The sequence below is a fragment of the Dermacentor variabilis genome, chromosome 11 (assembly GCF_050947875.1).
Source record: "Dermacentor variabilis isolate Ectoservices chromosome 11, ASM5094787v1, whole genome shotgun sequence".
Lineage (NCBI taxonomy): Eukaryota > Metazoa > Arthropoda > Arachnida > Ixodida > Ixodidae > Dermacentor > Dermacentor variabilis.
The window spans coordinates 1,054,868-1,080,941 of record NC_134578.1 but is presented as its reverse complement, the minus strand read 5'-3'; the positions used below and the strand labels follow the sequence as shown (position 1 = coordinate 1,080,941).

Below are 26,074 nucleotides of genomic sequence, written 5' to 3'. Positions count from 1 at the left end.
TTCACTTTACGCACACTGTGCTTTCTACACTGTTGCAGTTGAAGTGAAACACTGGCAGCATCCATCATGATGCAGGGAGCCGGAATGCACCTGCCAGCTCTGTGTGCATGTGAGCTATCTGCCAAAGAACGCTTGCAGGCTGGTCAAGAGAGTAGTGAAATGGGTAGTGTGCTAGTTGCATAGCCAACAGAAGGACTTGGCTAAGATTAGCCAAGTCTTTTTTGCTAAGCCAGGAATAGGGACCGAGTTGTGGGCACAGGTGTGCCCTTATAAACTGCTTTGTTTCATTGACCTGTGTTGCTCAAGACCGCTATGATATGCACACCTCACTATCGGAGAAGGAAGCTGCAGAGACAGAAAGGAGCAGTATGTTTAATGCGGTTAGCATTCTTAGGGTACTTCACACGCTTTCTAGGGGCTGATGGTCGGTCTGTCGCTGGGTGGTCCATGGTTGAATGGGCAGCGTCTTGGGCTGCTGTGCTGAGGGACCAGGGTTTGAAACCAGCTGTCGAGCCAACTTGGGCCACAAGGCCTGTGGCACTGCGCACCTGTGTGCAGCTCTTCAGTGAACGTCTTTGATGCTGACGTGGGTCAATGGGGATGCGGGTCTGGGTATGTGCCACTTGGTCTGTGAACCAATCGCTCTTCAATGAACCTCCTCGATGCCAACTTGGGTAACTAGATACGTGCCAGTGGGAATGAGCCCCTCTACAATGACAAAAAACATTGCGACAGAACCTGTCTCCCAATGACTGTCGATGGCAAAGCGTTAACATTGGATCAATATAGCAGCAAAACTTATTGCCGTCGTCTAAACTAGTTGCTATGAAGCATGTTGTGCAGTGGGACCCCTCGACACCATCTAGCTGCGAAGCCTGCACGTGGCCTCCAAAGTGTATGGCGTACCAATGTGTGCGGATGCTGAGAAATGCATTATGCAGCAACCGGTCTCCTCTTTCATGGTTCTGGACACACTGTGCTATCTAGGGGCCTTGCCGAGAAATCTGTGCATGGCATCCGAGATGAGAAGCAGTGCCCTGGTGCCTGCGAATACTCAGAATTTTTCCCTTGCTTGTTGCACACTCAGTGGCACACACTCAATGACCCGTGTTGGCAATAGGTCCATTGAAGAGTGCCGTATACCTAGTGTGTTCATGGCCCTGCTCGGCGAAGCTTTGGCATAAAAGGAGTTCATTGAAAGGGGCACATACCAGATGCATTGTGGCTCGGCCTGCTAATGCTTTGGGTGGCTCTCCTTGAGCGCTTGTGGCATGGATTCAATTCTGCTTTGCACCACTAGACTGTTCATAGGGTGGCATGAGATAGGAATCCCTCTGCAGAACATACCTCATACATGACTGGTTACAATGGTGGCAGTATTGTATCGCTGTAATGCTTTTATGCTAAACACATTGCCATTGACAGTCATGTTGTGATGGGTTCTGCCAAATTCTTTTTTTTAAATTGATGTGGACATGATTTAAACATGCAACCTGTGGACACACAGCACAATTAAGACCAAAAAAATGCTCTCTTGTTGCGAACGACGAGTGAGAACAAAGGCGACAGTCTGTGTTAAATCCTTTAAAGTTGCTAGAATAAAAAATGCGGATTCCACATACTGTTAGAATCAGCTAAAGGGATGCTTTCATTGATTGTGAAGAATGCTTTTCCTGCTTAGTAACCATTCGCAAGTAGAGACCACACGATTCTGTTGGACACATTGTCATTGAGGACTGCCTCGCTCAACGTAAACTTGTTGCGCTTGATCATGCGCATGCCACACATGACAAAGCAACGACGATGAGGAAATCACCACCACGGCATAAAGATTTTTTTTTTTTTTTTACATAATACTGCAGACCTCATGTGGTCCAAGCAGGAAGGGCAGATAAGGCATATTTACAAACGCCATGAAGTTATTGCACAGACAAAAGGTTTGATACATGACACAAATGAGCGAAACAAGTCTAAGGAAATACATTGCACATCAATCAGCACATCAAAATTCATTTGTAAGATTTCTTTCAAAACTGTCACTTGAGACAATCTGTTCAGGCAGTGCATTCCAATCGTTTATTGTGCGCGGAAAGTATGAGTACTTAAACAAGTTTGTTTTCGCAAAATATGGTGTTAGGGCATGGGTATGTTGGTGACGGGTTTTTCGTGTAGTTGAAGGTGTAACATAAGGTGAAGAAGAAATTCCAAGCTTTCCCTGGATGAGTGAATGAAGAAACGTTAATCGAGCAATTTTCCGTCTTATATGAAGAGGTTTAATTTCGTTGGAGGCCATTAAAGCAGATGGGGAATCAGTTCTCTTGAATTTATTGTAAATGAAGCGCACAGCCCGTCTTTGCACGTTTTCTATTTTTGCTATATCTTTTTTGGTGTACGGGTCCCACACTATAGCCGCATACTCAAGTTTGGGCCGAATAAGAGAGTTATAGGCTAATAGTTTAACGTCACTGGGTGCTCCTTTGAGCTTGTGTTTCAAAAATCCAAGTTTTTTTAACGCAGATGAACAGATGTAATCAACATGGTCGCTCCAGTTAAGCTGTGAATTTATTAAAACGCCTAAATATTTGTATTTTTCGACTTCCGAGATAGTAGTGCCGTAAGCAGAGTAACTAAAGGGGATAGGACGTTTCTTTCTTGCCATGCGCAAAAGCACAGTCTTATCAGAATTGAAGACCATTCCTGATCTGTCACACCAGGCCACAATTTCGCGGAAAGCATCATTCAGTAATATTTGGTCAGCCACAGAACTTATTGGGGTGTACAGCATGCAGTCATCGGCAAATAAACCAATTTTAACATTTCTATCAATGGCGCACACAATGTCGTTTATATAAACCAAAAATAACAGTGGACCTAGTACACTTCCTTGGGGCACGCCAGATGTCACTGGGAGTAACGTGGAAGAGATGCCACCAATATCCACAAACTGTGTTCGATTTTGTAGGTAGGAAGCAATCCAGTTTACTAAAGTCAAAGGCACGCCTATTAATTTCAGTTTTTCAAGAAGTTCATTATGGGGAACTTTATCAAACGCATTGCTGAAGTCTAAAAAAATTATGTCCAGTTGTCCAGATTTATCTAATACGGAACTAAAGTTATGGATAGCAGTAACCAACTGCGTGACAGTTGAAAAACTTTTCCTGAAGCCGTGTTGAAATGGAGACAAGCATCCTTTAGAGTTTAATATTTCAAGTATGTGGTTAGCGATAATGTGTTCGATTAGTTTGCAGCAGGTACTCGTCAAAGAAATCGGACGGTAATTGCTTAAACACGCGCGGTCCCCTTTTTTATGCACAGGCACAACTCTGGCTGTTAGCCAGTCAGGGGGCAATGAAAAAGCCAATAAGGATAAACAGAAAATTTTTGTTAAGAAATGAGCTAATGATTCAGCATAACGGCGTAAGAAGGTGTTTGGTATGTCATCTGGACCATGCGAGCCTTTGGTATCTAACCGGAGTAGGGATTCAACAACGCTTTCGTAGGATACTGTGACTGATTCTTCAGGTGGAAGGTCAAACACATGTTCATTGGCACTTTCTTCAGAAAATACAGAATGAAAGTAGGCATTGAAATGTGTAGCAATTGATTGAGGACACGTAATCACGTTGTTATGCACAGTGATTTGATTTATTTGCTTGTGGGAAGTTCGAAGGTGACCCCAAAATTTATGGGGATAATTTCGTATAAATTGTGGAAGACTCTCTGTAAAGTAATGTTCTTTTGCTAATTTAATGTTAGAAGAAAGCTTTTCTGCTAAAATAGCTAACTGACTAGAACTGGCGTCCTTAGCTTTTTTCAGCCGTTTAAGCCGTCGTTTTAGGTGAATAATGTACCGATTTATCCAGGGATTTGCTTTCTTTAAGCGCTTCTTCTTATCGGGTATGAAGCTATTGATACAATATTTACAGTGTTCCTTGAACGTGTTCCATAACTGTGTGACACTGGTTCCCTCAAAGCTTTCATAAGCCAATTCCAAGTAATCAAGGATGGATTCATCCAGTGCTTTTGAATAATCTTTTACGTTCTTATGCTTTGCTCTTTCTATACGTCCGTGGACTACAGGTAAAGATACTACTACTAACTTGTGATCAGATATCCCGTCATGAACAGATACTGCGTAATTACAAAAAGAGCGTTTTATGAATACTAAATCTAAGATTGACTCAGTAGAACCATGTATTCTAGTTGGTTCGGTGACTATTTGCTGAAGGTTTTGGGACAACATTATATCATAGATAGCGTCAGCACAGAACATCCAAGGTTTACGTTAGGCCAGTTTATGGTTGGCAGACTGAAATCCCCTGCAAGTATCAATTTTTTATTTCTGTAGTTGAACAAAAAATCCTGCAGCTTATGCAGATAGTCCAGGTCTGAATTAGGGGGCCTATACAGTGCACATAAGATGAAAGTGTAGCCAAGATACGTGATTTTCAGAGCAAGGATTTCATGGTTTTCTGGTGAATTTAGAACTATAGTGGAAACATTCGGTTTTAGTAAAATGGCTACGCCACCTCCTCGTGAAGATGACTGTATAATGTCAATGGAATGGTGACAATTGCATGATGACATTGTAATCACTACAGCAAAATGAAGACGAAACAATCTTGACAACGATGCAATACTGACAATGGCATGACGACTACTGTGGAGCACCAACTATGGTATGAGGACGACGATGTGACAAAGGTTATTACGAAGCTGGAATGACAAAGATAAAATTACAGTTGTGGGATAACAGTGGCATAATGATGCTGAAACGGTGCTGAACGCATGGCAGCAAGGAGAATCGCTACGACAAAATGACAACAATGGAATGACCGTGATGGCATGATGGTGACTGCATGATGATGCAGTGGTGACAATCAAATGATGATGATAGCATGGCAACAAGAGGATGATGATGTTAAAATAATTTAGTGATATGAAGATGATGACAATGCGATAATGAAAGTAGAATGAGGACGAAGGCATGACTACAATGTTATGTTGACAGTAGAATCACTATGACAAAATTACTACAATGGAACGACCATGACGGCATGACAATGATGGCATGCTGGTTTTAGGGCTTGCGTCCACCCTTGCATGCATCAACTGCCACCGCAGACTGTCTCAATTCATATTAAGTTTTCAAGTTTGTTTGCACTATGTTTGCAACTGGCCAATCGTTCAAGACTCTAGCCTGGAGCCAGTAGAGATGCAATGGTATGATGGGAACGTTTTGACGGTGACATTATTTTCAGTGTTGCTCACACATTCGGCAAGACAGCAGCAGCGATGGTAGAGTTGGTGGAAGAGGCAAAGAGAGCTTCGCTTTAAAACATTAAAGTGTGTGCAACTCTGTGTCATCATCAACACAGGAAGCAGAAAAAAAATTTTAATTTACCCTAAGAGTAGCATGAAGCCACACGAGATAATACTATAAAAAAACATATAAGTACACCTATCAGTGAAACCCTATCTATCTACGAATTATGAACAACAAAGTACCATTCAAGAGTCTTCAAAGTTGCAGAAAAAGAAGTCCAAATATATTTATGAACAGATAATCAAAGACACAGTGTTGGTCTGATTTTGATGTTGCATAACACTTCATGGCGCTGTGGCAAGGAATATGGCATTGGTGTTTGTGATGTCATTGTGGCCTGTCTCAAGGGTGATATCGGGCCTACAAGGCTAGATCGCTTGGACCTGTCCGCTTAGCCTACAGAGCGTAGCCACAAGAGCTGAAGTGCGTCCTCATGGTAAAGCTGCCATCAGGTCGTTGCTGCGGATGTTCTTGGTTGTGCTCACTCAGCCCATGGAGCATAGCCGCACGAGACGGGGCAAAGTCCAGCAGAGTGTTGCCGACTGCATCTACAAACCCTCAGACTGTCCAAAATCATGACTTTGTTCATCCATTCTGCTCTGTCCCCTCTCCTTCTCCACATGTCATTGAGTCTTACAGTATCAAAATTTAGAGCACCGCAAAAGATGATAGACAAAGAAAGGGACACACAACGCAAGCTGTCTTCTCTTTTAAAACTACTTTGAGGTGTCTCAATTCCGTGTGACCTTCCTTTATTTACTACTTTGTGTCCCGGTGATCATTTCTTCTCCCTTTCTCTCAGGTCTTCCTCCTCATTCTATGTGGGTGGCATTCATGGATAAAAATGTTTTCCCCTTTCATGAAACTTCCTCCACCTATTCTACACAACTGTTCAGAGTTTGCCATGTTCAGAGTCATTACTTTTTTACTGGTTGGTTGATTTAGCCTGGGTCTGCAATTGGCTTGCCTCTAGGTTAGCTCAGATGGTAGCATTGGCATAGCTAGGGGAGTGGAGGGGGGTGGGGTGTTGATGTTCCCCCCTGCTTTCCTTCCTTTCCCATGGAACAAAGTTTCAGGAGGCGGGCTCAGAAAGAGCATTATTGATGAAAGGAAAAGATTGAATGTGAAAGTAAGTCGAGGGATAGTGGCGGTACGAAGGGAAGGGGGGTTGTCATGAGGGCGATCTCCGCTCCCCTGCACATACACAAAAACATCTTGGCCGTCGTACCAAGAACAAATAGGCAAAAGGTGCGTCCAAGTCAGCTCGCATCTGATTCTGGAAAAAGCGACTACATTTATGCTTGTTGGAACAAAGAAAACTTTGCTGGCTGCAATGGCGGTGGCTGACACCCAGTGGCCAGAAAGGGTAGGTGGGGGTGCAATGAAGAGGGAACAGAAAAGGAGAAAGCACAGAGTGGGCAGCAAGAAAGTACTGAGGGTCTATTTACAATAATTATAGTATTCACTGTAGTGAACATTAGGGCAATTTACTCAGATATTTTTCCTCTCATGCAGGGGACGCACTGGCTAGTGGGCATGCATAGGGGGAGCGGATAAGTAAGAGAACCCGTTTCAAGAGACGCAACCCGACAGGCTATTGCATCTAGTTAGATTCCAGAAATTTTCAGGGGCCTTCACTGCATTCACGGCCACTATCGAGGCATTTTCGAAGTGAACACACAAGTTCATCCACATTGCTCCTCCCTCCAAGTGTGTGTGCCTATGACAGGTATGTAATAATTACAGGAGCGGAGAGTGAGAGAAAAACTTTGTTGAAGAGAAAAACGACAAATTGTGAAAAGAGCTGTCTGAAGCAACCACACATTTTTCTTCATTGAAGAATGATGACTTTGCCATTCTCTGAAGAAGGAGCAGCCCTTGCTTCGTGCCTGTCACCAGCTGCACACTCAAAATGCACCACTGATGAGATCCTCCATGGATAAGAAATGCACAGCCCAACCGTGCTGCTTGAAAGCGTATTTAAGTCATGGACAGAGGTGATGAAATTTTTTTTTTTTCAGCTGTAGACCCCCCCCCCCCCCCCGCTCCCTTCCCCTGAATTCAGTGTCTAGGACCACACCCCTTGCCCTTAAATGGGCACAAGGAATGCGTCGCTTTTGGAAAGCAAAGCAGGAGAAAGGTGTTGCCGGATGCCTGTAGCAGGTAGAACAGTGACGCCCTACCTATGGCGTGCCTCTACCTCATTCCGGATCGTGTTAACCATAACTGTTGAGGTGGGATCAATGCTAAAAATTACACACCGCACAACACAGAGAAAGAAAGGATGAGTGCATGCTTAAAACTTTGGGGCATTGTTGCTCCCCACAAGGCCTTCATGTCATCTAAGAGCGTCTCATTTCTGGTACTTAACCGATTCATCGACCATGCTTTGTGGAAGAAAAGCATTCTGAAAATGTTTTTACTTGTCGGGGAAACACATAAGCAAACCCCTCCCCCTTTTCTCTTTCCCTTGTCTCTCACTTTTATTATGTAAATAAACTTGAGGAGAGGTTGCTGTGGGGCTAGATTGTGCACTTTGGGAAGAATGAAACCAGCGCAAAGAATGGGACAAGAAAAACCTACAGAACACTCATTTGCACACAACAAAATATATCATGGAGAGGCTACAGCACCAGGTAAGCTAAGAAACAGCCACAACAAACAGGTGGGCGGGGTAGTAGATGAATGGCTTTTTTTCAGCTGTAGACCCCCCCCCCCCCCCCCCGCTCCCTTCCCCTGAATTCAGTGTCTAGGACCACACCCCTTGCCCTTAAATGGGCACAAGGAATGCGTCGCTTTTGGAAAGCAAAGCAGGAGAAAGGTGTTGCCGGATGCCTGTAGCAGGTAGAACAGTGACGCCCTACCTATGGCGTGCCTCTACCTCATTCCGGATCGTGTTAACCATAACTGTTGAGGTGGGATCAATGCTAAAAATTACACACCGCACAACACAGAGAAAGAAAGGATGAGTGCATGCTTAAAACTTTGGGGCATTGTTGCTCCCCACAAGGCCTTCATGTCATCTAAGAGCGTCTCATTTCTGGTACTTAACCGATTCATCGACCATGCTTTGTGGAAGAAAAGCATTCTGAAAATGTTTTTACTTGTCGGGGAAACACATAAGCAAACCCCTCCCCCTTTTCTCTTTCCCTTGTCTCTCACTTTTATTATGTAAATAAACTTGAGGAGAGGTTGCTGTGGGGCTAGATTGTGCACTTTGGGAAGAATGAAACCAGCGCAAAGAATGGGACAAGAAAAACCTACAGAACACTCATTTGCACACAACAAAATATATCATGGAGAGGCTACAGCACCAGGTAAGCTAAGAAACAGCCACAACAAACAGGTGGGCGGGGTAGTAGATGAATGGCTATGTCATCCATGCAGCGGTGCCACCTTGAAGAGGTAAAAGGAAATACAGGAATGTTAGGGGCTGCTGTGCCGTTCAACAACCCGGTAAATATTGAATACTGCGACGTTGACTGATGAAAAATTGGTTTAAGGAGGGGAGTTGGGTGAAGAATATGAGGAGGGGGGGTGCAGAGTGCATAAAAGACATCAAGAACGAAGGTGGCGAAAAATTATGGACACAAGGAGAGAGTCTCGTCACTGCCCGATCCCTCTACACCAGATGGCTATGGCCAGTCGCTTAGCTGAGGTTCATTTACCCCGTCGTAACATGTGCTGCTTGCTACAGAGCGCCCATCCAAACAAAATGTCTCTGCAGTCTCAGAACAGTCGGGTTTCAGGAAATGCAACATTTTTAAATCTCTTGGTGCTGATAGCCCTTACTTTATTGTGAACTACGGATGCCCTAATTTGGACAAAGGCTTCTAACACAAAAAGCAGCCTTGCTTGGAACTGTCAGCCTCACGATTCCTGAGTGTGATCATATAACGATATACGTCGTGTGATGATGATTACAATACCATGATTACAAGTTCCCTCCAAACATCCCTTCAAACAAGTCAGATAGCAGGTCACCGAAAATGAGTGAAACTTTCATTGTATCAAAGTTTTAGTGCAAAAGTTCGTTCCTGTATTTCAAATGTAAAAGAAACTAGCATTCAAGGTGACCGAGCAAACAGATGGCTTATATCAATTCTTGCTAGAAATATGTTGCTCAGGCTATTCGCAGTGCGTGAACTGATAAAGGATTGAATTCGTATGGATGGAAGGTAATCTGTTCCATAATATAAATGCCAATTTGAGATAAAATGACAGAAGTTCCAAGAACTACAGGTGTAAACATCAGACTTGAATTGAAAATTTACACTGCTGTGATCGTCGATACACTCTTCTGCAGCATAGAGCAGAAGGTTATGCAGGATAAAGTAATACAGATCTTCAACATCAATGGAAAATGCGTGCAAGCTTTTTTCGGTACTCAAGAAAATTTTTAATATTTTGCAAACTTCCGACAAGAAATGCATTGTCAATTACTCAATGACCCAAATGCCTTTGCAGATAGAAATTGAGTTCTGCCATGTACTGCACTTTGTGATGATGATCCTATAGGGCTTCCCTAGTTTGTGCATCTTGGCTCTAAAGAAGGCTTCAAGAAATTCACTCTTACATTCAGAAGTACCCAGGAAATATTAGGCTGTTTACATAGCTATTTGGTTTCGGCTTCGTTGGGGCGAGAAAAACGGAAATGTCTTAGCGATGTTAGTTGCTATGCGAGTTGATACATATTTTTGAATACAAAAGATGAACACAAAAAAAGCTTGGAGATAAGGGAGATGCCAGCCATTTGTGTGTTTATAGTCATGTACAGAAGGGATTATGGCACCAAACAGGCCACAAGCATAATAACATTTTATAACTATATATAATGTTATTACAAAATGCAATGTCCAGGAGGAGGTTTTGGAGTCTGAGATTGAATTGGGACCTCCTGCACATGGTAGACGGGAAAAGAAAACTTGGTTATAGCAACAACAGTAAAAAACACCAACTAAAACCAAATTAGGCAGCAATTATAAAAACATACTAGAACACAAAGAAATTATACGATGAGCTTAATCAGCAACATATAGAAATATGAACAAAATGAATTGAAAAGCAGCATGTTTTAAGTGTCGCTTGTGATTAATAAATGTGTTATAATAAACTATATCATTTCCCAATGACAATGCATAACATACATTATGTAGTCTATGCAAAACATTTTATGGAGAACTAGATTGGTTCAAAAGAACTTTGAGTTTTGTAATGAGTGTTGTGTCTTTAATTTTAAAGCTAATGGTAGTGAGCTCCATGATAAAAAAATGTGCTGAAATGAAGTTTGCTTGCTGTAGTTCGTTGGGAGTTAGTTGGGACTTTGAGCAAAATGAGGTTCTTGAGAGCAAATTTGGTGCTATTAGTGTTGTCTAGTGAAGGAGATTGAATGAAAGAAAAGGGGAATATGATTGTTGGTATGCTTGAATAACCACATGCCTAGATTATATTTAATTATACTGGACACTGCAACAATATTATTGGCTTGTAATAATTGTTTGGCATTGGTGTAGTATGAGCTAAAGGCTATTATTTTGATTGCTCTGTTCTGAACGATTTGTAGTGACACAAGATTAGTGTGTTTGTCACCCCATATTGTTATGCAGTAGTTGATATGTGAATTCATGAATGCAGGATACAATGATAAGAGAATGGTATGTAAAAAAAAATGGATGAGCTCAAATGAGGTGCCACATACCATACGACATCCTTTTTATGTCTGAAATGTGTTAATGACATTTTTGACACCCAAGTGCATGCAATCATCGCTAGCCTGCTCTGAGTACTGTGGCAAGCAGATGGAAGGAACAGGAACTAAAAATAATTTGTGCACTCTAAAGACAACAACAAGGCTTGCTACTTGGCTAGTTCGTTCATGGTATATAGTAAAATTAAAAGAGCGCAATAAACAACTTGGACAAGACAGTACAACATGAGTGCTCACTAGCAGCTGATGCCTCTCAGGAAAAGGTGAAATGAAATGAGAATTTGCACTTGCGTAACACAAACGTCGCGCATGTGCTAAGCCAATCTCTTGATTTTCATGCAGAAACCTAATGATATCCAAAGAACTTCCTGTGTCAAAGGGATCCTCTATACGGATCCCGTACAAGTGCTTTTGAAGAAATTCACTAATATGATGATGCCACGTTCCTGTTTCCATGACAGTTGACTTAAAAGGGACATCAGCTTTATGCATTTCTGTGCTGAAAGAAATGTTGAGGCTGTTTTTTTCCGCACATATTTATTTCCTTAGCAAGTTTTTCAAAATTAAAATCCCTGCACAGCGCTGTTGCCATAGCCTTCAACTTTGTTACTTTCTCTTGTGCCTGAACAGCTTTCTTACTTAAACAGCCCAACTCCATCACCACAAATCTGCCCTCTATATCTGCAGTCATGAGGCATGGGTCATCGGAGTTGAAAAATGATGCAACACTTTCCGTCGCTGCTCTCTTATTGAATGGAAGACTGCAAACTGCACTCCTTTCCAGGCTATCAATGCCATCTAGCAAACACTTTTATCTCATTTATGAATACACTCTATTAGCGAGTTTTCTGTTGATGGCAAGGAGCGCATGTGCGGGAACATCAGGCTCAACACCGAACTTTGGACCCATTTCCAGCACATTTGGAATTTTCCCAAGGAGATTCACATCTACAAGAACCATAGTACCACTACCCTCTAAAGGCTTCTCAAGCTGTTCCAAGGCAGCTTTTTGTCCCCGGCCTTTTTCTTTTGGAGAAATAAATGAATCTTATCAGAGTTTAATGTTGTAATATCATCAGAATACAGCAAGCACTTACAGTATGTGATGAAATTAGGTAGATCGTTAATATAAATTAAGAACAAGAGTGGACCCTTGTGGTACCCCTATACTAGATGATTTTTGCTTTGAGCAAGTACCCTGAATACTGACAACTCGCTTTCTTAATTTTCTGTTATGGAGCTAACTGTGGATTAGTAGCAAGATTGGACCAGATATTCCCATTGCTTTTAGTTTTAGAATGATGATTTAGTGATTAATGGTGTCAAAGGCTTTAGCTAGGCCTACAAAAATAGAGCCAGCAAAGCTACCATCGTCAATAGCCCTGTTTAGGTAATCTGTGAGAAATACTGAGCAAGATCAGTAGAATATCCTGATACTAAACCGTACTGATAATGCGTAAGAATATTAAATTTATTAAGGTACATCATTAATTGTTTCTCAGTTAATTTCTTAATTATATTATTGAAAAATGGCAGCACACAGATTGATCAGTGGTCTGCTAATAATGAGTGATCTCCCTTTTTAAAATTTGGAGTAACTTTGGCATGCTTGAGTTCTAGAGGAAGCACCCCATTTTAAATATTAGATGAATATCAGCAAGAATACGAGATATTGGATAAACAATATTATATCACATAGCTCAACATCACCAAGACTGGCATTTGTGATTTTTAGATGATTAATTACAGAGATTACTTCATCGGGAGTAGTAGTAAACCTATAAAAGGAATGTGGAAGGTGTGCCAGTGGGCAATCATAAAGCGTTTCTGAAGCCTAGCCATTACAGAAAAGAAGTCACTGAAGATGTCTGCAATGTCATGAGGGTGGTTGCCTATGTGGTTTATTCTAGTTACGATTTCCTGCGTGGTGGTTCTGTCTAGGAAAGAGTTTACTAGTTCCCATTTTTTATCATAGTTGTTCCTACACTCCAATATATTCTGTTTAGAGTAGCTTCTTTATTGCTCTTTTCAGCTGCGTGTGGAGGTAGTTCAAGTATTTCATGTACCGGGCTATCAGTCTAACATTAAAGGGCTGTTTTCTTGTTTATCTTTTATGAATATTCTTGTGTCTTCACATTGCTTTGAGTATTCTCTCAGTAAGCCACAAATTTTGCAGTGAAGTACCTTCTTGAATTTTTCCTGCGCAAATGGAAATGGAAGTTTCGTAAATATATAGACAAAAAGTGCGAGAAAGCTTGTTGAGGGCCGTAAGTTTCTTTTACTGTGGACTAGTCCATATGTGTTGTGGCTTTTAAAAAAATGCCTTTATCAAAAACATGTTTGTAGTAGAATACAGTGCAGGAAAAAGGAATAGAATTAATCTTGAGAAAGATGGGATAGTAGTCTATAATGTCGCTAGTAAGAACACCAGCTTCGGGCAGGACTAGAAGGCTAGATAATACATGATCAAGCAATGTGCTTCCACCATCATGAAAGTAATGTGCTGGTTGAGTAATTAGGCACTCACACCCGAAACTAGGATAACTGGAATAGGTCGTGCAGTTACGGGACATTGTGTCAAATAAATTTATGTTCATGTTGCCCATAATTATCACGTTCTTGTTTTCAGATGATAACGATTCTAATACTATCTAAGGCACTTGATGACTTAAAGCAAACATTTGTCAATAGTATCATAAATACACAAACTTGACATTTCATGGCCCATACAGGTCTTTTGTTCACAATGCCAGCAAAAGCAATGGGTCTTGACAATGACAGCCTGTCAGACAGGCTGTCATTGTCGGTGTACCAGTAACTTGCACAGAGGACAAGAATTTGCATCAATATGTGTGCATTGCACTGTCGCTGCTGCTAATGGAGCCTTGTCGAAGTCTGCAGCTTTATTAAGTAGCACTTGGGGAAAATGAGCGATGCACAGTGGGATTGCAGGTAGCTCCTACTGGCAGCGCCAGGTTGCCTTCCACGTGTTAACAGATAGTGCTGGAATGAACGTCTGACCAAGGCTCAGATTACGGCTCTCATCAGGAGGGGTGCTGATGTTTTCAGGGGTATGGATGGGGAACATTCCAGTAATAATGTTAAAAGATGGCTGGCTTGCACATTGTTGCAAATTCTGTGGTTGCAATCAATCGTTTAATGTGTGTCATGAGTAAAACAAAGCAACAAGCTGATATGTGAAATTATGAACATGAAAATGTTAAGGGCCCTGTGTCACCGAAAATCTGGTGTCGATGGCGGTGGCGTCCGTATGAGAAATATCATCTGGAACCACGCATCCCATTCCATGCAGGCACACCACTCAGCGCAGAGGTGTTACTGAAGTAATTGAATTTCTCTAAGTAAAATGCATCAGAAGATTTGTAAAATATGACTTACTCACAATTTCCAGACAAGGTAGTGTTGAATTATAATTTGAATACACGAGAAAACAAAATTCTGTTACACGTAAACTCAAACACAAAGCCCTTTTCCAGCTGCCATTTGAGGTCTGTCTTAGTAACTCAGGGGACCAATTGCAGTGCATGCTCACTTACCTGGAGAGGCAAAGCAGAAGAGTGGGTCTAAAAATTAATCTGCAGAAAACTAAAGTAATGCTTAACAGTCTCGGAAGAGAACAGCAATTTACAATAGGCAGCGAGGCACTGGAAGTCTTAAGGGAATACATCTACTTAGGGCAGGTAGTGACGGCGGATCCGGATCATGAGACGGAAATAATCAGAAGAATAAGAATGGGCTGGGGTACGTTTGGCAGGCATTCTCATCATGAACAGCAGGTTGCCATTATCCCTCAAGAGAAAAGTATATAATAGCTGTGTCTTACCAGTACTCACCTACGGGGCAGAAACCTGGAGGCTTATGAAAATGGTTCTACTCAAATTGAGGACGATGCAACGAGCTATGGAAAGAAGAATGATAGGTGTAACGTTAAGGGATAAGAAAAGAGCAGATTGGGTGAGGGAACAAACGCGAGTTAATGACATCTTAGTTGAAATCAAGAAAAAGAAATGGGCATGGGCAGGACATGTAATGAGGAGGGAAGATAACCGATGGTCATTAAGGGTTACGGACTGGATCCCAAGGGGAGGGAAGCGTAGCAGGGGGCGGCAGGAAGTTAGGTGGGCGGATGAGATTAAGAAGTTTGCAGGCATGGCATGGCCACAATTAGTACATGACCGGGGTTGTTGGAGAAGTATGGGAGAGGCCTTTGCCCTGCAGTGGGCGTAACCAGGCTGATGATGATGATGATGATTAGAAGTGGCGCACCCCAGAAAGCTTGCCTTCATACATAGCGTTCACCACCAGCGTTTCCAGGAAAACATTAAAATTATATAAGCTGCAGTTGCTGGGAAGCATGAAAAACAGTCTGGGATCTTTGAATTAAGGCGAAGCTTAAGCGTCCTCCAAACTTTTGAAGCTGATGTTATTTCTAAGCTTGGGTCATATTGTGTGAATACCCTTGTGTGGTTTTGGGTGATAAGGAGTGAGAATTTCATGGCAGGTGATGCAAACAAGCACACCGTGTGTTGTAGGATTAAAATGCTTTTGGAAATTAAAACAAAATTTTAGTGCTTTGTCTCGACAGTTCTCCTTTCATCCCAATGTACCTGCGCTGCAATCATACTCTTACAAATGGCATGCCAACAAGCCCAAATAGTTGCGACTGCTAACTATAGCATTTCCGTGTAATGCTTGGGAATAAACTGAAGGTCACTTTTGCTCCTATGTGCAGCATGGGTATCATTGCAGCTTGCTTTAGTCATCAGCAGGAGCCACGGTAACTTGTAGCATGGCGTAACTTGAGACAGCATGGACTCAGAAGTGTTATCTTGACACGTGTACTTATTTATCGTTTTCTCTGGGACTGCATTTCACCCGCTAACAACTTAATATTATCGCTTAGCCCAGGATGCACCTGCATGGAATTTGGAATTTACTTCAAGGTTATCGTTGATTGTATCTGTTGTCTATTGTCACCAAACCTGGTGTAATCTGATTGTATGCAGGATGCAAATTGTGTAATATTTTCTGGACGGCATGTGTACCAGCGATTACATTGGAACCTTTGACGAGTCATGTATAAAAGCTAACGCGCTTTACCCTCTGATCAGAAGATCTGATTTTCAACAATTGCTGACTTTGCATGTCGCTATTGTTGTGCTTGAGTGTTACTTCTTTTGCTGGGCACAAGTTCATCCAATAAAAAAGTTAAGTTTATAACTCAGTTCTGTTACTGCATCGTTCTTCACCATCACTACAACATGACAGCATGTTCCTTTAAATCAGATTGCTTCTCAGTAAAATGACAAATAATTACTTTTGTTAATGCTGTTTTCAACATTAATTTGAAATCAGTTAAACATTGAAATATTTTTTTACCATTTACCTCAGTATTGCTTACATTCAAAATACAAATAAGCTAGAATTCGATATCCCTAAGAACATGATGTGACTAATATTTCTTGGAATAAAGAGGTAATATATAAAACCACTACAAATCAAAACATTACTACGGCAAGTAAATTATAAATAAATAGATATTGTATTTTTCAAACAATTCCTTTCGTTACTCGTTGAAATTTCTGTTAAAAGAAAAGCAAACAAAAGGAGGAAGGCAATACAATGAATCACTCCTTTCCTATTTAAATTTTTATGCAAAAGGGCTGAATATGCTTTTGTAAGGTAGCTTGTGCCCATCCAGTGAAAATTTTCGGACATGTGCACCTGCCGTTCTTTACTTAATTTTTTTTTACTTAAAGAAAACCTTCTTCCAAAATGTTCAGCTGAATAACTAGACAAGGTTGGAAAGAAGACCACAGTCATTGAAGTTTTACATGACACATACAAACTTGCTCAGTTTACCAAAATCACATTTCTGGCATAAGCTAGCATGAGGAGTACAGCGCATCTGGGTGTAATCATGCACCAGTGTATTCATCACTTGAGCTTCACATCGAAGAGCCTTTCAGGGATGATGGCTGCGAAGTAGCTGCCCATTTACCTTTGCATGCAGGAGTCATTCAGCCCTGAGGACTTTGTTGAGCGCCTTGCCTGGCGCAGCCTGGGAGGCAACATGGACCCCGAGACCTTTGACCCCAGTGTGCTGCAGGAGGCATTCAAGCAGGGAATTCGGGACCTGCAGGTCCTCTTTGAGATGACCCAGAAGAAGTGTGAACGCCTCGAGATGATCTGCCGGGAGGAGGAAGCGCGCCATTGCCACAAGGTTTCCGAGCTCCAGGACAAGAACAAGGTGGGCCACCTTTGTGTGGTCTCTGGAAGCGCAGTTGTGTCCTGTCTGTTGAGCCAGCATGCTAATGCTGGTAGTGCATGCATTTGCCTATATTTGATCCTTGTGGCTTGAGGAAAAGGTTCTAATATTAAACTCCTTTAACCTCATTTTTCTTCAAGAATTTGTTGATAACAGCATTGCCATTTGTTGGGCGTGTTGGTAAACTGACATTGAAGGCATATTTAGTTCCAGTAAACAAGCACAGAAGGGAGACGACACCACAATGCGCTAACTTCAAGAACTTTATTTTCAGGAAACAATCACCTATTTAACCCATTCACAGTGGCGCCACATTATCCAAATTTTTAACCATTCAAAAGAGCCGTCCCCTTATCTAACAACTCCACCGAAGGGGTGCTAACACACGTGTCACTATTCCGACAGATAGCCTCAGCCTCAATAATTTCTTGCACATCTTTATCTTTGTGCTTCAAAAGAACACGGCAAGACCCATACACCGGTGCACAGCCGCATTCCTAACAGTGAGTTGACAGATGACCGTATTGCTTATTTCTCACGTTTAGATTCATGCGGCAAATCAACGGACGGAACGTGGAGGGAAGGTAGCGGTAGTGTTCTATCTGCATAGAACGGCATGTAGGCTTAAAAAAATGCCTAGCCATGTGGACACAAAGTGGCCTTTTCAGCACCAGAAAAAAACTTGCAAAAATATGTCGGTTATAGGGATGCAGAATAAAAATTCAAGAATATAGAGAAAGCCCCACAGTTGCATTCCTAAGACACAATTGCTATAGTATATAGTCATTATTCGGGTTACTTTTGAGCGGATGGCTTTATTTTTGACACCCTATGAGCGGCCACCGCATCACTCACATAGCGCTCCCGACAACAAGCCTGCGGATCTGATGTCACACCTACCGTCAGCAGCCACGGGGCGAACTGACTGGCTGCGCAGTTTTGTTTTCCTCGCGTTGCGCAGTGGGACTGCGTGGTCTGGTTCCTCCGTACTTTCACCAAGAAGTTGATCAATGATCTAACCACAGAGGAATAAGGTTTCAGAGCACAGCTCTTTTGCGCTGTTGCTGAACTTCACGTTGGCGTCGCCTTTGTCCCTCGCCGTAACCCAGCTCCGCAGATGGCGCAAGCACGCTGCTCTAGCTGCGCGTGCTCCCAGCACAATCTCATGCTCGACTCTTGCTCTCCACTTTGCTCATCCTCCAGTGCCACCCCTCCGCAGCAGTATCCATAGCAGCCGCTCGGCCAAGCCGAAAGGCAGAACCATCTTCGTTATCCACTGCGTGCACCCCCCCATTCTTCAACTACTACGACCTCGAGCACGGTGTTCAACTGCCGAAGCACCGGCTAGGATCGCTAAACACACAGCCACTTCCGTTCGACACTGCGTGTTGCGTATGCAGTCACCTACGGTTGAAATAAGACAGCAGCTGCCCTCAAAAATTGCATTAACCAAGAAGCATAATCTCAGGGCGATTTTTTTAGGCACAGGCTGCAGTATTGCCACCAACAAGGAACCCAAGTGGTGAGCAGGTAACATGCACCTCAGCACACTTGCGCTAGCTAACGCGGCTGCTCCCGTTGTTTCATTGCAGTTGAGCACTCTTTCCCTTGGTGCAAACGAGATGGCGCCACCAGTCTCATGTCGGCGAATTTTGTTTTTTTCGTCAGCCGTCGCTTCAGACGATGCAGATTTCGATTTATTCTGGCAGAATTGGCCAACCATCTGGCTCAGAATGTGGCACAAACAACAAATTACGTTTCTGCGCAGCTTCTCACCTTTCGGAAAAGGGTGGCACGGCGTGTCTCGCCCAACAATACTATTTCGGCACCCTTGCGCACAGCAGACCCTCGGCATTCTGCGGCGTTGACACGGCTACTCCACGCATCAATGCACAAAACCGGGAGATGAAAGACGAGGTTTTCGAACAGCTAACACAAGGAAGTGGTGCAAATAGGACGGTTGAACAAAGAAAGCATGTCGCTGCAAATGTCAACTCGTCCCTTCACGTGCTCAGTGTGGACGATCGCTCACATTGGGCCTCGAGGTGGTTAAGCATGACGCGATATCCAGTTTTGCTGGAGCTTTCGGAGGAGGCCGGTTGGTGCTGTGATTTGAGAAATATTCACTAAAATAATTACTTTTCGCTCACTTTTCGATCACTGGAGACAGAAATGTCGGCGACAAATTTTTTGTTCACTATCCCTTTAACGGACCCGTACTGTAAGCCAGCTGTCGCATGCTCTACAAATCATCGTAAAGCACCAGTGGGTTGCATAGAAGCTGTTGTTTACAAGCTTCCGCTGTCCTGTGGGAAAAAACACATCGGACAGACAGGAAGGTGTCTTAATGACCGGTTACTAGAACACAATCTAAATGTGAGAAATAAGCAATACAGTCATATGTCAACTCACTGTCAGGAATGCAGCTGTGCGCTGGTGTATGGGTCCTGCCGTGTTCTTGCGAAGCACAACGATAAAGATGTGTGAGAGATTATTGAGGTTCAGGCTATCTGTCAGAATAGTGATACGTGTTAGGGGACAGCTTTTTTGAATGGTTAAACATTTGCGTGATGTGGCGCCGCTGTGCATGGGTTAAATAATTTAGGTGGTTGTTTCCTGAAAATAAAGTTGTTGAAGTTGGCGCATTGGGGGTGGTGACGTCTCTCTTCTGTCCTTGTTCACTGGTACTAAATATGCTTTTATTGTTGATAACGTTAATTATTCCCATTTGACTTGTAGTTCCTACAATTCAGTAATCTTCAGAAAATAAGATATAGTAATGCTTGGTGAGTCTTACCGTACATTTGGATTTAGTAACATGCATACTTGAAAGTCTAGGGGTTTATTTGAGCTCTGAAAATTTGCTACTAAAGTGAATTAGTTGTGCATGTAAAACCTTTAAGAGGAGACACTCCTCGAAAAAACATCTTTTAAATATTTGTACTAGCGATTTGAAGGTCCACCCACTTATGCACCATTACAAGCAGATTTCAAATATGTCGTTAGTTTCTGTGTAACTGCTATAGTTATTGAGTTAGTCCTACACAATGGCAAACTAGAACAATTTTGTGGGCACATTATTGTGTAATAAATTTTCTCAAGAAGCTTTGTGCTGTAGCTTATTTAGCGCTTTGTTGACTGCTAAGTGTTGATATCTATTCATACAGCATCTACAATTACTGCAGCTATGAAACAAAAATTAGGACACTTCAACTAATTTTTTTCACAATCACATAAAAATAACCTTGTACATTTATAATTCTCTTACACAAATGAAATTTGGCATACTTGAAGATATGTACAGTGCTAATACCTACTCGAAATTGCAATATCTCCCAGCAGTAGTTGCAAAACTACAAGATTATACTTCAGGGAACCGAGAAAAAAAGAAAATTGAAATGCTGTATCTTTTTGCATAGTTCCAGTAATTGTACACGCTGTTTGGCTAGATATCGGCACTTGTGATCTACAAAGAGCTAAACAAGCTACAGCACGATGCTTTTTGTGAAAATTTAGTACATAATAAAGTCATACCTTGCTGGTGAAGCAGCACACGGACACAGTGAAAACACACAAGATGACACCCAAGATGGTGAAAACACACATTTGTGTGTCTTCACTTTGTCCGTGTCAGTGCGCTGCTTCACCAGCAAGGTATGATCATTAATCACCTACTAGCCGAACTTTCCATATTACTGGACATAATAAAGTGCCCACAGAGAAGACTATACTTTGCCATTGTGCATCACATAACTGAAAAACTGTAGCAGCTGCACAAAAAGTTATGACATATTTGAAATCTGCATAGAAAACTATAATTAGGTGAATTTTGAAACTTTTGTACAAGTAAAAAAAAACGTTTCGAAGTGCATCTCCCCTTAAAGGGCCCCTCACCAGGCCCCATAGCAAATTTTGGTTATATGCTGAAAGTTGTTACACGTCGTCTAGCGAGCGTTCTGCTGCAAACATTTTTGAAAATCGGCTCATTAATAGTCGAGATAGACGTCAAATAGTCGTCCCGTCTGGCCTCCGCAAGCGAAATTCTTTCCCTGTGCTCTCCCATACTGGATCTCAAGGATTGCGTGACGCGTACATCACGGGCCTCGACTTCGTTTTTTTTTCTCCTCAATTATTTTTTTTTCTTTTTTCGGCACTGTGTATGAGCTGTTGTAATTGTCTGGTTTTGCGCAGCACACGATTTTACATGCTGTGCACTAGGACACATGACTAGTGGTATAATTCAGGGCTACACGAATACTGAGGCAGAACAAGCAGATCGCAGAGCATGATCACGCGCTGAAAGACGGCAGAAAATGGCATAGTTTCGGTACCTGCGCATGTGACTGCATGACCGTGCGAACAAGCAGACGAAACGGAAGTACATCTCTCTTGCTTCGGTGCGAAGTAAAACAAAAAAAATACGCAGACTTTCTGTTTGTGTGTTTTATTATTTCTCTAAACTTCAGTTTGTCAATTCAAGCAACAGATCACCCAAATAACAGATAGTGCCTTGAATAATTCTCGAAGTCACGTGTCACCACAAGCGACATCACACTGTGGACCCGAGTACGTAGGCGCAGGGATGCAAGTACGTCACCGTCCGGCTTGGAGCACAGTGGCCACGAAGAGAAGGGAAAACTGCACTCGGATTGAAATTTCAGGCCTTTCGGCGGCGCGTAGTGATGTAATTCTTTGCAAACACGATCGTTGGTGCGCATTGTATACTCTGCTCTTGTCAGCTCAAAATGACCAGACCTGGTGAGGGGCCCTTTAAGGGCTCTGATGAAACGTGAGGCTGGCAAACAAGTAAGCTGCTACAATGTGCTTGTTAACGAATCAGTGCCAAATTGTAGCACAGTTCAAAGAGTTCTCATAATCTTTGTAGTGACTGCTGAACAGTGTCAGTGCTATATTTCCTTCTGGTAATGTTTGTGTGAAGCTGCATATGCTGGCTGCATTGTGTTCTAAACAAGTGTGATTGCCTGTTGCACAAAGCTGCCCAAAATCTCTTGAACCCTAGTGGACAGGCGTACAGGCGTATGTCAATTGACGCAGCTCCATGCAGGCCTATGGAGCTGTGTGTCTCTGCTGCAATGTTGTTATCACATAAGACAAGAGCAACACAGTAAAGACTGTCTCACAGCGGCAGGCAGCTGTCACTTGATGCCAGACGCATATTTTTCTGTGTGCCATTGACAGGCTTCATTTGTCTCATAGAAACTGTACAATTCTTTCCCCTAGCATGCTCAAACGATCCTTCACTTGAAGCTCTTCCTCCATTACAAGGCCGCCCCTCGACTGCAGAAGACATTGTTTTGCATGAATTGCCATGGTGTGTCAGTGAAGAGCAGTGATGATTTCTGTTGAGAGGTGGCACTGCCATTGGCTTTCTTAAGTCGAGCATGTGTGTTGATGGGAGGGATGTTCAAGAATGCGGGGGTTAATGTCTCCTGCTTTAAAAAGCACAGATCAGCTGGCATGGTACTGAGAAGCCAATCTCAGCTTTGGTGCTGTAAATAACATGAGCATATTTATTCGGATGTTCTTTTGATTCCTACAGTCATTCGTGCAATTAGTTTGTGTTTATTACTATATTTCTTCATGCTTCATGTTGGGGGCAAGTACCTGAAGAAAGGAAAGATAGGTTGATGTTTTTCTTAATGTGCCATTATTTTCTTGAATGCAAATGTCATCAACTTGTAGCAGTCAGTTCTCTACCACATAAAAGCAAATCTGTGAAAAGGTTCAGTTATACATTGTCGGCTCTGAGTGGTCTCCGGTACAAAAACACTGGTACCAGGACGTGCTTGTTACTGCACATTGTTAAGTGATGTGCTTAAAATATTACATTAAACACTGAACAGGGCTGCACTTGCCTTGAAATTAATTGTAGCAATTCTAAAATGGTATAGGAGGAAAATGTGTTGTCTGTTTGTTACTCTTCCAATTACTGGATTGGTGATGCAGCCCCCCTTCTTTTTTTTTATTGCAGTCCTCATATGCCACATATAAAGAGCTAGATTCGCAGATTGGCTATGTGGCAATGAAAGTGGTGCACTTGGGAGACCTCCTGGAAAGCGTCAACACACCCCGTTCCCGTGCTGTGGAGGCTCAGAAGCTGATGAAGCACTTTGCTGAGTTCCTTGGTCCAGAACATGGGTCATACACTGGTATCTTCCATGACCCAGCCAAGGTAATGCACTTTTTCTAGTACCAAAATATCGTAGCTGACTTAAAACCTTCACGTAGGTGAGTGTGTCTCCCTTACACATTGCAATGAGGATGTGTGAAAAAAGTGTTTCCTAATTAATCAGATTATAGCAGCAGATGTCAGTTAGAGGCACACTAAATCTATGTTTTTAGCAGCTTTGATATTGATCAGATGACCAGAAGAGTTCTGCTTGGGATTCTTGTCTTTCCACGCCACGCACCACCAGATTAGTGGCCACCAAGACAGGGCTTCAGATCCTGAAAGAGGTTATGAAGAAGCTGCACATACTCCTGAGTGGTCAGGGCAGGCAAAGGTGGTGGTGGTGAGAAGTTGCAGGGCAGGCTGAATGGAGTGCTGTTAACGTGCTCCGCTCTCAAGCATCCCACGTCCGACTTCAGGGCGCACCATATGCCTGGAAGTACAAGCGGAAGGCACTGAATTCATTGCGATGGCGTGCCAGGAGCAATCAGTGGTGACTTGAGCTGTCGATGAAAACGTTCCGTGAGGCTGTTGGTCTGAAGGTGGTAAGCAACCATGCACAATTGAGTGCCGAGCAGGTGGAGCAGCTCTGCGAAGAGCACCAACTTGAACTGTTGTCCACGGTCTATGACTATTCTGGTCGGGCACCCAAGACCAGCCACCCATGTTGAGCAAAGGTAGCGACAATGGTTGCGGCGGAGAAGTCTGGTATCGGCATTGCCTCTGGCAACCGGGTAAACCTGTCGATGAAGATGGACAGGTAGTGAAAGTCTTAACATGGTGGTAATGGTACTACAATGTCGATAAGGTCAGGTTGGAGGAACTTCCACGTAGCGGGAACAGACTACCAATAGACGTTGGCAAGGTGCGCATGCATGTACCCAGTCACATACATCGGTGTCCATCCAGGGCCACACGTAGCACGAGATAATAAGCGACTGTGTGGCATAAACGCCTTGATGAGCAAGCTGGCGCATTGCATTGAAATGCCGCGTGCGTAGCGTGCTAGGGACGAATGGTCTCAAGGTACTTGTGGAAGTGTTGCAGACGAGTGTAACTCCATCAAGCAATATATCCGCAAGCCACAGTGATGTAGCAGACAAGTGGAGTCGAGACAGTTCAGGATCCTTAGGTTGGTGCGATGCGAGTGTCTGCAGGTCGAGTGGTATCGGACGTGACAATAATGTCGCGATGTCCACATAGCTAAGAGCATCAGCCGGCCGTTTTGATCACCTCTTGACATGGTGGATGGCGGTGGAGAATTCTGATGTAAACGAGAGATGGCTGCCTAGCAGCCGGAGTAGTATGGCTGGTGAAAAGGCTGGTGAAAAGGCTGGTGATGAGTTGTCGCAGGAAGCTTGCCATCAATGTGTTTGCACTTGTAGACCTTATCGGTGATTGAGCTTGAAATCAGACGCACAAGCTAGACTGGCAGCCATAGTAGTGGAGCAGGTATTCACATGCAGTCTCCTCAATGTCAGAAAAGTCTGGTGGCGGCGGCTTGGCTTGGTTGTACTGCAGTCGACAAGCCATCATGCCGATCCCGCGTGATGACACCAATCACATGGTTGCATATTCATGGCAGTGGGCCTCTTCGATTTTTGTAGTTCTGGCAGCCCGCTGGCAGTCAGATGGCAGCCAGCTAGTTCTGGTCCTGATAGGAAGTCACGTGGGCTGGGATCCCAAGACAACCCGAACCTGCCCGAAATTTGCAAAATCGAATGCCGGGACAGCTGACCAAATGTAAACATGCTAGCAGCATGGCAGCGCCCGGCAAGGCCGGCGTGTGTTCGGTGTAGTTAGATCGTTTATGCATTGCCAGCTTGAAAATGTATAGTTGCATTCAGGGATACGATCACTTTCGCACGACTTGGCACAGGACGTGGACTAGGCCAACCTCACCTTGTGCAGCGCAACAGATGGCATCCAACGCGTCCAGTGACAAGATGCGAAATCATGCGTAAGTGATTGTATCCTCGAAAGTCATAGCTCGAGGATCACGGCACGCAGTGATCACGTCGCCTACCGGCGACATTGATGAGTTGGCGTTGTGTCATCACTTCACAAAACATAAAAAACCAGGATATTGTATGTCTTATACCCATAAAATTTCGTGCCGACCTGCTTGGACTTCGATTTCAGAAAGTTTGTCATAGCTGATGGTGCTTCTCATTTTGACCCTAAGGAGCTGGGGACGCGGCTGGCACTTGAAAATGCACTCCGCCTGTGACCAGCAAAATGTTTCACACGAAAAACAAGATTTTTCGCGATCGTGAGAGCAATAAGCCAATGTACATGTGTCTAATGTACGTGTGTCTAATATATGTGTGCCTATTACTCAACCAGTGCATTCTTACATCAATGGCCTGCAGTTCGGACACATATTGGTTTCGAGCTGCCACCCAAGCACACGATGGAGACATGAAGCGAACAGGGGCTAGCTGCAACACCTTTGCTAACTGCAGAAAAAGGAGATATTTCCGCATACATACCGTATTTACCCGCGTATAACCCGCCCCTGCGTATAACCCGCACCCCTAACTTTGAACTCGGTGGAAAAAA

At 43.2% G+C, this 26,074-nt stretch overlaps 1 protein-coding gene across 1 annotated transcript in view; it reads left to right on the top strand.

The window, feature by feature from the left end:
- The window catches only part of Sec10 (Exocyst complex component Sec10), a 243,095-nt gene that overhangs the window by 2,087 nt on the left and 214,934 nt on the right, over window positions 1-26,074 (top strand). The window contains exons 2-3 of the mRNA XM_075673687.1: window positions 17,068-17,304; window positions 23,315-23,515. Of these exons, the coding sequence (XP_075529802.1) occupies window positions 17,068-17,304; window positions 23,315-23,515 (438 nt within the window). The remainder of the gene's footprint in view (window positions 1-17,067; window positions 17,305-23,314; window positions 23,516-26,074) is intronic.